Raw genomic sequence first — 12,782 nt, forward strand, 5'->3', positions numbered from 1 at the left:
TGATGCACATGCCAAAGAAACCTTTTGTTGACCACAAATGCGAGAGAGCAAGGCATTATAAAGATATGTTTTTCCAGTTCCACCCGGTCCATCTAGAAAATAAATACTTCCTTCTGCCTTTTCAACTGCCTCCATGACTTCATTATATGCGATGTGTTGCCCTTGATTCAAAGAACTCTCCATTCTATCTGCCAAATCATTTTGTTCATGTGCATTGAATATTGTCTCCTCACTTAGCAATCCACCACTACGCTGGAATAAACGTGCTTGATCTATGCTAGGCATTCCAGAATAGTCAGCAAGTCGTTTTCCATATTGTTGAAGCATATAATTTAGGGTGGATAATGCTTGGTTGTTTGATATTTCATGACGAACATGCTCATCAAGCGTACGTGTGCGCAAAGCATAAAAAAGTCCTCAGAAAGATCTTTGGAGAAATTATTCCATAGAGTACCTGGAGACAAAGGCTCACAAAACACCAAAATGATCACAAATAATTGTCGCAATTGTGGTCCCGATCGTTGCAAGGATGCCTCCTGTAGACACATTGACCATTCAACATCATTTTGTAGTAGGCCCCTAGCATTGCAAGCTTCCTTAAAGGTAGGGTAAGTGTGCCCACTAAAAGTTTGAAGGTCCTCAAAGTTCCGTGAACCCTTGCACTCGTTAAGCAACATTCGAAGGTAGTAAACCTCCCCAGCTGTGGGAACAATGTTGTACATTCTTCCGATGGTGTTGCCCTTTTGTCTGTGAGTCCATACTTTTCTGCATGCACTCCAAACCCATTGAGTAGGAAAGTCTGTGTAGAGCAAATCATTTGCTTCTGGATACCTTTGATTTGCCACAAACCACTCTGTCAGTGTTGTATTTCTATTTGCATCATTAGTGACTACTCCCACCAAATCTGCAGCATCTTCAAAAGCTACCATATTCTGTAAAGGAAGATGAAATTGTAATCGCATTGTATCGGGCTTCTCATCATGTAGGTCAAATCCAAATATCCTCCAAATTGCCTCTGATGCTGATACATAACGTGCCTCTAGATAGCTCTTAATTTCATCAAGAACACCTTCACCATATTGCAGCAAGATTGTGGCTCTATCATGGCCCTTATACACATATTTGTAAAGATATTTTACAGTTGTGATAGTCGAGCATATTTCAACATTGATGTGAGCTTTATATCTCAATGAGAGAAGTGGATTATATGGCACAACCCATCGATTATCCAGCTTCATTTGTTTTGATAGCACATAATTTCCATCATCTCGTCACATGTATGTTGGATATCCAGCGCCATCAATGCAAGTTTCTGCAAAAAACTTGCGTGGATATTTAAATCTGCACCTCCCTTCTACCATGCATGGTGCATTTTGATTCAAGACACCACATGGACCGTGAATGTTACAACGTGTTATAACATTGTGCAAATCAGGGAACCTGTCTTTGTCTGGTAGCTCATCACAAACCATTTTATCATAGTGTGAAACATCAGTGGGCTTGTACTGAGATGCAAGTATCAACAAAATATGAGCATGAGGAAGTCCTCTTTTTTGGAATTCTATCACACTGACATAGCCAATGACATCTCCAAAAATAGAACCTTGTATAAGCAAATGCATCAAGTCTTTAAACTTATGATAAAAGACTCGTGATGTCAAATCAGGACAATCAGAAGCACTTTGCCCTGGCAATAAGGCATCATCAATCTCTTTCCAGTGTGGATTGCATGTGAACGTTATAAATAGGTCTGGCTTCCCATGCTTGCGCACAATTGCCATGGCATCTTGATAGAGTTGATACATATGTCGTGGGCCACCCACAAAAGACGAAGGCAAAACAATTCTTTGTCCGGCATTAATACCTCTCACTCCTTCCACCACATACCTAGCTGCCACCATGTCTACAAGGCCTTGATAAGCTTCAACATGAAGTTCCTTCTGATGGTTTCTCAACCATAGTAGCCTAGACTCCTCCATTGTGCTATAAGCATCAACAATGTATTGTTGCAATAACCTACCTCCTTGTAAAAGACACTCTTCGGTGTCATTCCTTACTTGTATCCGAAATGTATAATACTGCTTTTGAGTCATAAAGCGTGTTCTCCTTTCAGTATTCCTAGCGGCATCATCATCGGAGTTAGCATCATTATTGATATTGAGAAGAGGTATGTACGGGTGCCAGCCATCTTCTCCTCTTGGAAACAACAAAACATATAGTAAAGGCATATATGATCGATGCAAGGAAGAAATTCTTTTAAGTCCTCCTCTTTGATATTGCAATAAAATATCATGATGCCCCACATTTCTTTCATCTCCATGCCCAGGTATGATTGCTACAACTTTTGAACCACGGGGTGCTAGGTACTGCCAACCATTTGAACGTGCTTCAGTAATTACCATCTGGACCTCAGGTATTACAGAATCTTGCATCATTGTAGTGGCATGACGAAAGGCATTTGCATATGGGTTTTCACGATGCATCATCGTTTGCAAACTTTGCAAAACATCTCTATCCACATTTGGTACATGGTGTAATCGATTATTCAACTCATTCTCTGTGTCAAAAAGGTACAATTGTGCAAAGCGAGGGATCTGATCTATTGTTTCCCCTGGAGTCATAGGCCCAATATTATGGTACACAGATCCATGAACTTTAAAAGTGTATATACCTCTACCTCTAGAAAATCGCTCATCTACATGGGCCCCCAATGATGCAAAAGCTAATGCATTATTATATGCTCTTATGTTTCTGAGAAATCTTTTGCTTCTAGGAGTTGTCCCCTGCATCAACTCTTTAAGCTCCATTGGTGGATCACTTGAATTAAGCAAAGAAACTTTACCCGATGAGCAACAATACTTTTCCACAAATGTTTGTATTGACCTCCCTTCTACCTTCCAAGAAAAAGCACCACAAATGGAACATCTAAATTCCAAGATGCCCAAGTTGTGTAGTACGCATTTACCATGGTAAAGAGAAAGCATGTAGCTATGCTTTAAGACCAAGGAATCTGGATACACTGTACAAAAAGAAAGGCTACATTTCTCAACTTTGGAGAAGTCACCCTCTCTAAGAGCATTGTGAGGATTTGTGTGGACTTCCTGCAAGGCTCCTCCTCCATCTCAGTTGTAGAGGGTAGGAGGGCAGCTTCCTGTGTGTGTGTGTGTGTGTGTGTGTGTGTGTGTGTGAGAGAGAGAGAGAGAGAGAGAGAGAGAGAGAGAGAGAGAGAGAGAGAGAGAGAGAGAGAGAGAGAGAGAGAGAGAGAGAGAGCGCTTACTACACGAAAAGTTTGCGCTGCCTGGAAAAAAAATTGCAAACGCAGAGTTAGCAAGCTCAGACAAACAATCTTTTTTTTCTCTCTCTCTCTCTCTCTCTCTCTTTTTTATAGCTGCACCGTTATTTAACTCACGTAGCGCTGCCCTCAACCCAACAATCTTATATCCCGCAACCCGATTCTCCTCAGTCGGAGTCCTCACCCTCAGCAACTTTGCCCGCAGCCCGACGTAAGCGCTCCACGCGTGCTGGTGCTGGAAGCAGTGTTAGGATTTGAAGGGCAACCTATTCTTTCAAAAGATGGGTTGTAGAAAAATGCACCCTTCCCTATAGAAGGGTCTATTTTCAGTTTGCCCTTCCAATGAGAAAATTTGGCAGAATTTACAAGGCAAGATACTATATTTTGTCAATGAGTATAACCAATATACATATAGATATTGTAAATGAGCATTAATATATATAAAATTATGTTTTTTTAATTAGCCCTTCCATTGGTATGTATTTTATTTTTTCACCCTTCTCTATAGAAGGATAATTTTTGAACAAGCTTTTCCAATGAAAGACTCAAAAAAACTTTGGCCTTCATACGACCGACAAAATGCCTTAAGAAGGACAGATGGGCGTCAAATCCTATCACTGGGTGGAAGTGCAATCGATGAGCAAGCCTCCACGTAGGCTGGATGTCTAAGGCTCGAGTGGATTTGCTGCCACCTGGAAGTTGACCTTCTTCATTTAATATAGATATATAAGATATAAGATGGCCATTTTCTAGCTTTTGTTTCCGGTTATTGTACAACTTTTTCTTCCAAATCCCCATTCCGTATTTTAGACGTGACTATCCATAGTGGGGAATAACAATTCATGCCCATTTTCATTCCACGTTGCAATTTGATGGCCTTTCTATCACACCATCGATTCCTCTCGTATCTCGTGTTAATGTCACAATTGTATGTGCTTCTACTCTCTCCATCATCCTTGAATTTAGAATGGCAAGACCTCAAATCACAATCGTTCTCGTAAATAATCCACGTGGCTAATATTAAATGAGAAACCTATCTAGAAAACAAACATAAAAAGATAGCTTTAATTAAAAATGACAAATTAATTAACCATAGAATGCAATACAGAGCCATTGAAGGAGATGCATGTGGCACTCGGAACTTTTTGGCCACTGACCCTATGTATGTACACATCTTACATCCGTGTGAGTAAGTCTCATACCAAAGATTGAGCCCTTTATTCAAGCTTTAAGCCTCATAGTATGTAAGGTGCAACGGAATGAATGTTGAACTTTACTCAAGATGAGTGCTTCGAACTCTGTTGAAGGGTTCCTTTTACTTACGGAAGGGAGAGCCTTCCGTTCTTAATGAGAGAGTACAATGGACACAAACAAAGTGAATGGACATTGTGATTGAAAGTGCTGAGACCGAGAGATAGAGAGAGAAGAGAATACGACACTAGAATGTTGTCAAACCCTCCTCCGAAGGCCCATTCTCTATGGCGAGAGAAGTCTACTTATGATTGCACAAATCTCTACGATGCTTGGACTTGCCGACGATGTCAATGATGATGAGGACGACGACGAGACGGGCTAAAATCTGAAAATGCTAAGGGTTGAAATCTGCAAATATTTATCTGCTGAATTCTCACTCTATGTTGATGAGATTTTGATGGCGACGATGCGACGACGACGCGCTGAAAACGCAGATGTTGAAATCTGCGTTTTTCGGGCTGAAACTATAAACCTTACGGAAACTGACCGTGCGGCGAGGAACTGCTGCGGGAAGGTGAAATCTGCGAGGTTCGGGGGTTCTTCTGCGAGTGCTAAGGGCTGAAAACTAAAAACGCTAGTGTTTCTTGAGGTTCCGTCGCGGAGAATCTGCAAAACGTCGGGGTATGATGCAGATGCAAAAACGCTAAGACTAAAAATCTGTTGCTGTCGCACTGGTTGTTCTGCAAATGCAAAACGCCAGGTTGATCTGCTGTGTCGTGATGACGTTGGGGCTGATCTGCTGTGCACAAATCGCCAAGGCTGATCTGATGCAAAAATGTAGGTCTTCAGATAGCTGAAAACGCTAGGGCTGCTGCGGGTGTTGGTCTTGCTGAGAAGTTGCCTATTGAGCAAGGTGCTCGTGCTACCTCTTCTACCAGAAAGTGCTAGTGCTAGGTTTTTATTTTTACAAACTTAACAAAATTGCCCTACCTACTTTCCAACAAAAGTCACTCAAAAATAATCTGCAAAAAGCCGGGGTATGATGCAGATGCAAAAACGCTAAGACTAAAAATCTGTTGCTGTCGCACTGGTTGTTCTGCAAATGCAAAACGCCAGGTTGATGTGCTGTGTCGTGATGACGCTGGGGCTGATCTGCTGTGCACAAATCGCCAAGGCTGATCTGATGCAAAAATGTAGGTCTTCAGATATATAGCTGAAAACGCTAGGGCTGCTGCGGGTGTTGGTCTTGCTGAGAAGTTGCCTATTGAGCAAGGTGCTCGTGCTGCCTCTTCTGCCAGAAAGTGCTAGTGCTAGGTTTTTATTTTTACAAACTTAGCAAAATTGCCCTACCTACTTTCCAACAAAAGTCACTCAAAAATAATAAGTGAAAAATGTCAAAACTAGGGAAAATAGGCCTATGCATTGTAAAAATGCTACTGATGGGATCTGACTGGAATCTGCTGGTCCTGCTGTGTGCAACCAGAGGATATGCATCTATCTAAGTGTCTAGACATGCACGGTCTGCGAACAGACTCACAAAGGTACGAGATCACTTTCTATTCTAGACTGACTTGACTGAATTGAATCCTGATCGTGCTGTAGCTTGTCCACGGACACATAGGGTTGGATGTGTCACGTGACATCCCCTCCTTTTCAAAGTGAGGTACTGGTACCAAACTGTATAGCGTCGAGGGAGATCGCCAATAATATCCGGAATTCTGGAAGGGACTCTTCGCCGGTCCACTTTGATGTATGGGTCGTGTGGTACTTGAACTTATAAAAGTTCTGCAATGCTTGCTTCTTTGGGCCGCGCCGAAAGCAACACAAAGTCTTCTCAGTCTCTTTTAATGCTTCCACTTCTTCTTTGGACATAGGTCCACCTTCTTCAAGAATCTCCAATGCTAAAAATTCCTGAAACCACTTCCAACACAAAAACATGAACATATCTATTCCTAAAAGATTGTGCATGCGATGTAGATGAACAAATAGACGGAGTGCCAAACCGTTCACCACACACACGCAAGAAATTTACGCAACTTAAGATGTTTATTATCAAAAGTTAGCAAAGCCTAGAGATAAGTAACATCTTAAGTCCAAGAGTAGCTAAGATGAGAATAAATCTTGATATTGTAGAAGCTACAATTTGGGGATAGACATAGTATGTAATTACCCTTCACTTTGAATATTAAATCCCTTTTTCTAGAGGATGAAGATTAGTACCATATTTTTCCATATGGTTATCATGCGGCAATGGCAATGGCAATGGCAATGGCAATGGCACTGGCGCACTGGCACTGGCACTGGCACTGGCACTGGCACTGGCACTGGCCCATGAAAGTATGGTTTAGGTATGCTATAGTGTTAATCCAAACATGCATGATCTTAATCTTCAACGAGCTTAAAAAATGTGACAAATATAATCATGGTACCTCAATGAGCTTAAAACATGTGACAAATATAATCATGAGAAGTGTGATACCATGAGAGTTTTCCAAACCTAGGAACGTTTTTGATTTAGTTTAACTTCATCCAAACATACTTGTATAGTCAAAACATTCAGTTATGCGAGCAATAGTGACTAGTGAGTACTTTTCTTCTACTCATAGTACCTAATCAATGAATATGGTTTGTTCTATCCATATGTCAAAAGCTTTGAAAAAAAAAAAAAAAAGCCGTTTGATGCCTTTTATGTCCCAATAAAAGTGGGTTAGTCGTAAGATTCCTATCTCATGTTAGTGACGTGAAGCTAACTAACTTGATGTTGAACCAAGGCCCTAATATTCATAAACTTGATGTTGGACCGCGCCCAGCCTTGTTCTAGGGCTTTCAAGGCCCTTCCAACTTCAAAAAAGGTGTGTAGAGAGAGGTATCCTCCAAGGGCACAACATGAAAAATGCCAAAATAGACGACCTTGCAATTTGAGGATGTTTCAAGTTTCCGAAACATTTCCCTCAGTCCACATTAAGCACTACTTTGGAGGGACTTGGAAAGCAAAGGATAGCGAAAAGACTGACCTGGGTTTGGGCGAACTGGAAGAGATTGCCTTGTTGGAGAAGACGATGACACCCACCTCCGCATCGCACAGCACCAACAGATCGTCTGCCTTCTTCAGCAGCCCGCCCCTCCGCTTCAAGAACATCACCTGTCGCGTCGTTGCATACTCGATCTGCTTGATCTTGATCTTCCGCCTCGCCATCGGGTACCTGCACAGCACCAGCACCACTGACGCACCTGTTAGTCATGATGAGCAGCACCAAGCTACCTCCCTCTACCTTCCACAATGCAAAGCTCACAATGCTAAGAAGATGAAGGGGTAAACGTTGTTGCAAACCTACGCCGACCCGGAAATGTGCAGCTTCCTCGCTCCGCCCTTGTAGCTCCATCTCTTGCCACCACTCATGCACCCGTTAGTCATGAGCAGCACCAAGCCACCTCGCTCAAGCTTCCACAATGCAATGCTCACTATACTCTAAAGATGAAGGGGTAAACCCTGCTGCAAACCTTCGCACGACCCGAAAAGGTGCAGCTCCCTTACTCCGCCTTAATGTAGCTTCAGCACTTGCCAAAGTGATGACTAGTCATTAAAAGGAGGGCCACCTAACAACCATTACCTATTTGAAAGACAAGTGACCAGGTTGTAACTAGGTCAGTTGGGCCTCGTAATATTTGACACCTCCTAAGCTTACTGTTAGGTGGAAATCCCCCATTCCCAATAGGAGTTAGTGTAATCCTTGGCGTAGATGGGGAAGGGGGAGGGTCGGAAAAACCTCCCGGTGGGAAAAATTCTTCTTCGCCTCTCTCATGCTCATCACCTCCAAGCGAAGTATCCATTCCGCTTCGAGTGATGACCATCCACTGAAGTTGTGGGTTCTTGTGGTCTTGGGTTCTTAAGTTCACGAGGAACTTGGGTTCTTGGGGGTCTTGGTTCTTGGGGTTCTTGAGAGTCTTGAGGGTCTTGAGATTCTTGAGTATCTTGAGTTCTTGAGGGTCTTCTTTCGCTTGTAATCTGTGCTAGAGAAGGATCTTCTCTTTACCCGAGATCTGCTCTTTTCGGTGGGCGCACCCCTTGGCGGCCTTGCGCTCACACCAAGGTTGCTTTTTCCCACCTCATGTCGATTGGCCAACCGCTAAGTGCACGGTCCGCTCTCAATGAGTGAAAAGAGGCACAAGGGGAGGCTGGACAAGCCTTTCTTTCCTGGGTTTCCTGTCACTCTTCAAAAACACGATTAGGAATTGACACGCCCAAGCGAACTTGGGTTCGTGCGACCGTAACAAGCAAAAAAATTATGTGGTTCTTTCCTTGAGTGATACAAAAAACTACCAAAGCTCTGATACCAACGTAAGATGCAGCGGAATGAATGTTGAACTTTGCTCAAGATGAGTGCTCCGAACTGTGCTCAAGGGTTCCTTTTACTTACGGAAGGGAGAGCCCTTTTTCTTAATGAGAGAGTGCAATGGACACAAACAAAGTGAATGGACACTGTGAGTGAAAGTGCTGAGATTGAGAGATAGAGAGAGAAGAAAATACGACACCAGAATGTTGTCAAACCCTCCTCCGAAGGCCCCACTCTCTATGGCGAGAGCCGTCTACTTATGATTGCACAAATCTCTACAATGCTTGGACTTGCCAACGATGTGAACGACGACGAGAAGGGCTGAAATCTGAAAATGCTAAGGGCTAAAATCTGCAAATCTTTATCTCTTAAATTATGACTCTATGTCGATGGCGACGATGCGACGATAATGCGCTGAAAACGCAGATGCTGAAATCTGCGTTTTTCGGGCTGAAACTGTAAATCTTGCGAAAACTGACCGTGCGGCGAGGAACTGCTACAGGAAGGGGAGATTTGCGAGGTTCAGGGGTTCTTCTGCGAGTGCTAAGGGCTGAAAACTGAAAACGCTGGTGTTTCTTGAGGTTCCGTTGCGGAGAATCTGCAAAACGCTGGTGTATGATGCAGATGAAAAAACGCTAGGGCTGAAAATCTGCTTCTGTCGCCGGTTGTTCTGCAAATGCAAAATGCTAGGCTGATCTGCTGTGTCGTGATGACATCAGGGCTGATCTGCTGTGCACAAATGGCCAAGGCTGATCTGATGCAAAAATGCTAGGTCTTCAGATGGCTGAAAACGCTAGGGCTACTACGGGTGTTAGTCTTACTGAGAAGTTGCGTGTTGCGCAAGGTGCTCCTGCTGCCTCTTCTACGAGAAAATGCTAGCGCTAGGTTTTTATTTATACAAACTTAGCAAAATTGCCCTACCTACTTTCCAACAAAAGTCACTTAAAAATAATAAGTAAAAATATCAAAAATAGAAAAAATAGGCCTATGCACTACAAAAATGCTACTGATGGGATTTGACTGGAATCTATTGGTCATGCTGTGTGCAACAGGAGGATATGCATCAATCTAAGTGTCTGGACATACACGGTCTGCGAACAGACTCACAAAGGTGCCAGATCACTTCCTATTCTAGGCTGACTTGAGTGAACTGAACCCTCATCATGTTGTAGCTTGTCCACGGACACATAGGGGTGGATGTGTCACGTGACAAAGTAATATTATATTTGGTTGTTGTACGCTAGCCAACCCCCTCTCCCTTTGCCCACTCGTGCCAGCCCACCTCCTCCACCCCTCCCGCTGCCTCAGCCCGCGCCTCCCCTCAACCTGTGCTCAGTCGGCAACCCCCTCTACCTGCCTTACGCAGCCCTCCTTCGCTGCCTACCTCCCTTTGTGCAACGTTAGTCCCATCCCCCCTTCAAGGCCTCACTCTGTTTAGCCCTGCAGTGGTGTTTTCATTGGGACTCTACTTGTCGGGTTTCGCATGAGTTTGTCTTCATGCGCCCCCTTTCCATCACAACAGCAGACACAGATGGAGGCTCTTGCTCCGTCCGAGAGGGACTCCTCGAAATCCCCATCGCGTGACCCTGTATTGCCCACCATCCGACTTGCTCTTTCATCGACAGAGCAAGCGAGCCTTGCAGCAGAGGTGGAGCGCCTCCAGGCAACCTTGGTCATCTGCAAGATTCTCGGCACCAGACCCAGCAGAGGAGAGTTGCATGATCTTCTCTAGGTCCGCCTTCTCGCAAAGGTCGGCAAGATTTTGGATGTTCAGTTCCTCGGACATATCTACTATCAAATAGAGTTTGAGACCTCCAAGATGGTGTCCAAGGTCATCGCGATGAGCCCCTTGACCATTCGAGCAGTTTGAGCCCACTTTCCACACTGGAGACATGGTTCGACCCAGTTTCAGATGTTCTCGTAGAGGAGGCAGACCTTCCCATCTCCGTCTGCTTTCATGGTTTGAGGAGGGAATACCTACCACTTTTGTCCAGGATAGGCTCAAAGATTGCGACTGTCCTGGAGACACCTCACACAGCAGCCTCAGCAGCTGCCAAGGCGACCGGCATTCCCTCAGTACTATTCAGGTTAGGGACACCCACACTCTCCCAAAAGTCATCCTACTTCCTCAAGTGAGTGGGGGTTGGTTCCAACAAAGCGTGGAGTATTTGGACCTCCCGAATCAGTGTTTCATTTGTCGAGAGATCGGCCATCTTGTGAAGGCCTGTTGTCCACGGAGAAGGCCCCGACCTACACCACAGGCCCAAGCCCAGTCCTTAAGGGCTGGCCAGCAGAGCAGGAGGCAGAGTCATAGAGTACGGAAGAAGAGCCACCCTTCGAGCCTGGGACTCAAGAGGAGGACGTGGTCGGCGTCAACAGGCGTCACCGTGCCAGCCTGGCACTCATAGTCGTCCTCCGGCTCCTGCCCAGCAACAGTATTGGGTTCTCATGGGGATCTGATTCGACCCTCTTCAGTAGGACGAGGTCCCTGCTCTATCCTCCACCTCAGTCTCACCTTCGACAGCCCCTCCTCCCCCGATTTCCCCCCCTCTTCAGCCCCTCCCCCTCCTCCTTCTCCCTTTGCCTCTCCATCTCCCCTCCTACCTTTGGTTCGATCCCCCTCGTCCCCCTTCTTCCCCTGCTCCCCCTCCTCCTCCCGCTCTAGCCCCGCAGTCGTCCCAAGGGGCACAGCCATCCTTGGCTGCTAGGAGGTCTCTTGGCAGCACCTTTGCCAAGAGTCGCTTGGCGAGAAATGGACAGCCTTTCTTGCGACCCACTCTTCTAGTGCATACATCTCCCTTTGCACCAGTTCCTCATGGTCTGACGAGCTTCAACATTTACTGTCGTTGGGATTTCTTTGCCTACGTCTTTACATGGAGTTTCTCTTTGGTTATGGTTTTGGAATCATGTTATGGTCATGGTTATGGTTAAAGAATTCAATTATGGTTTCAGAATCTTGTTATGGTTGTGATTTTGGAATTTTAATAGGGTTATGGTTTACAAATCTTGTGATGGCTATGCAGCTTGTGAATATTGTTATGGTTATGGTTTGTGAATCTTGTCATGATTATGTTCTAAAATCTTGTTATGGTAATGGTTACATTCTCAATATGTTATTACATTTTAATCAATTTTCAAGAAAAATGTAGGTGGAATGTAGTTGCTTTTTCACTCTTCCCTTTGAGCAGAGAGAGATGGCTTTTGGTGATGCAATACATGAAGAACCAGCTGCCAGTCCTCTCTGCTCAGAAGGTTTTGATGTTGATATAGGCATCCATATGGTCAGTGAAATACGTGTTGGAATAAGTGTCGCTATGTTTCAACATGTATATCAATGCCATGTATACCAACTTTTATTTTGATTGTATAATATTGATATTTATACCTACATCCAAGTTAGAATTTTAAAACCCGTTTATTTCCATCAGTATAGGCACCGATATCTGCACGACATATTGTAATGTGTGCATCCAAGGCCTATTTATAAAAATCCTTATCTGTGAATTTTTAAAGAATAAAAGGGCCCTTTTCCTATGCAATCTGTAATTTTTTTTCCAATATCCATTAATCAACCCCCTTTTGTATGTCAAAATGTGAGAAAAAGTAGAATTAAGGAATCTCTATTGTTTAATACACGTGATACGCACATATACTTCTATATGACCCCCCCCCCCCCCCCCCCCCCCCCCCCCCACACACACACACACACACACACACACACACACACACACCCCTTTCCGCCCCCCAAGGAGGTTCCTCTTCATCACATAAACTAGAAACAACCAAAACATAAAACTTTGATGCATATGATGCATGGCATGAACTTGGACAAGTATGACTAGACATAGGTGCATCCAATTTATTGGCATACAAAGTATGCACCATCAATTTAGCCATACCCCTAGCCTTTATTCTCAACCCTTTCCACATCAAGTACATGATGTACATATCCATCAATAGTA

At 44.1% G+C, this 12,782-nt stretch overlaps 2 protein-coding genes across 2 annotated transcripts in view; both read right to left on the bottom strand.

Annotated features, from left to right (window-relative positions):
- Nucleotides 1-1,238, bottom strand: part of LOC147458663 (uncharacterized) — a 1,412-nt gene extending 174 nt beyond the window's left edge. Inside the window, exons 1-2 of the mRNA XM_086510048.1 lie at nt 455-1,238; nt 1-188 (exon numbers count right to left, since the gene is read on the bottom strand). The exon at nt 1-188 is cut by the window's left edge and continues 174 nt beyond it. Coding sequence (XP_086366174.1) covers nt 1-188; nt 455-1,238 — 972 coding nt within the window. The remainder of the gene's footprint in view (nt 189-454) is intronic.
- Nucleotides 1,239-1,271: 33 nt separating this feature from the next.
- Nucleotides 1,272-2,621, bottom strand: LOC147458664 (uncharacterized). The gene has a single exon (XM_086510049.1). The coding sequence runs from the start codon at nt 2,619-2,621 to the stop codon at nt 1,272-1,274; it is 1,350 nt and encodes a 449-aa protein (XP_086366175.1).
- Nucleotides 2,622-12,782: the final 10,161 nt, after the last annotated feature.

Source organism: Adiantum capillus-veneris, chromosome 4 (genome assembly GCF_014529385.1).
Source record: "Adiantum capillus-veneris isolate H3 chromosome 4, ASM1452938v2, whole genome shotgun sequence".
NCBI lineage: Eukaryota > Viridiplantae > Streptophyta > Polypodiopsida > Polypodiales > Pteridaceae > Adiantum > Adiantum capillus-veneris.

Coding starts and splice junctions, on each gene's coding strand:
- LOC147458664 (XM_086510049.1), bottom strand. CDS start 2,621: ATGACTCCAGGGGAAACAATAGATCAGATCCCTCGCTTTGCACAATTG.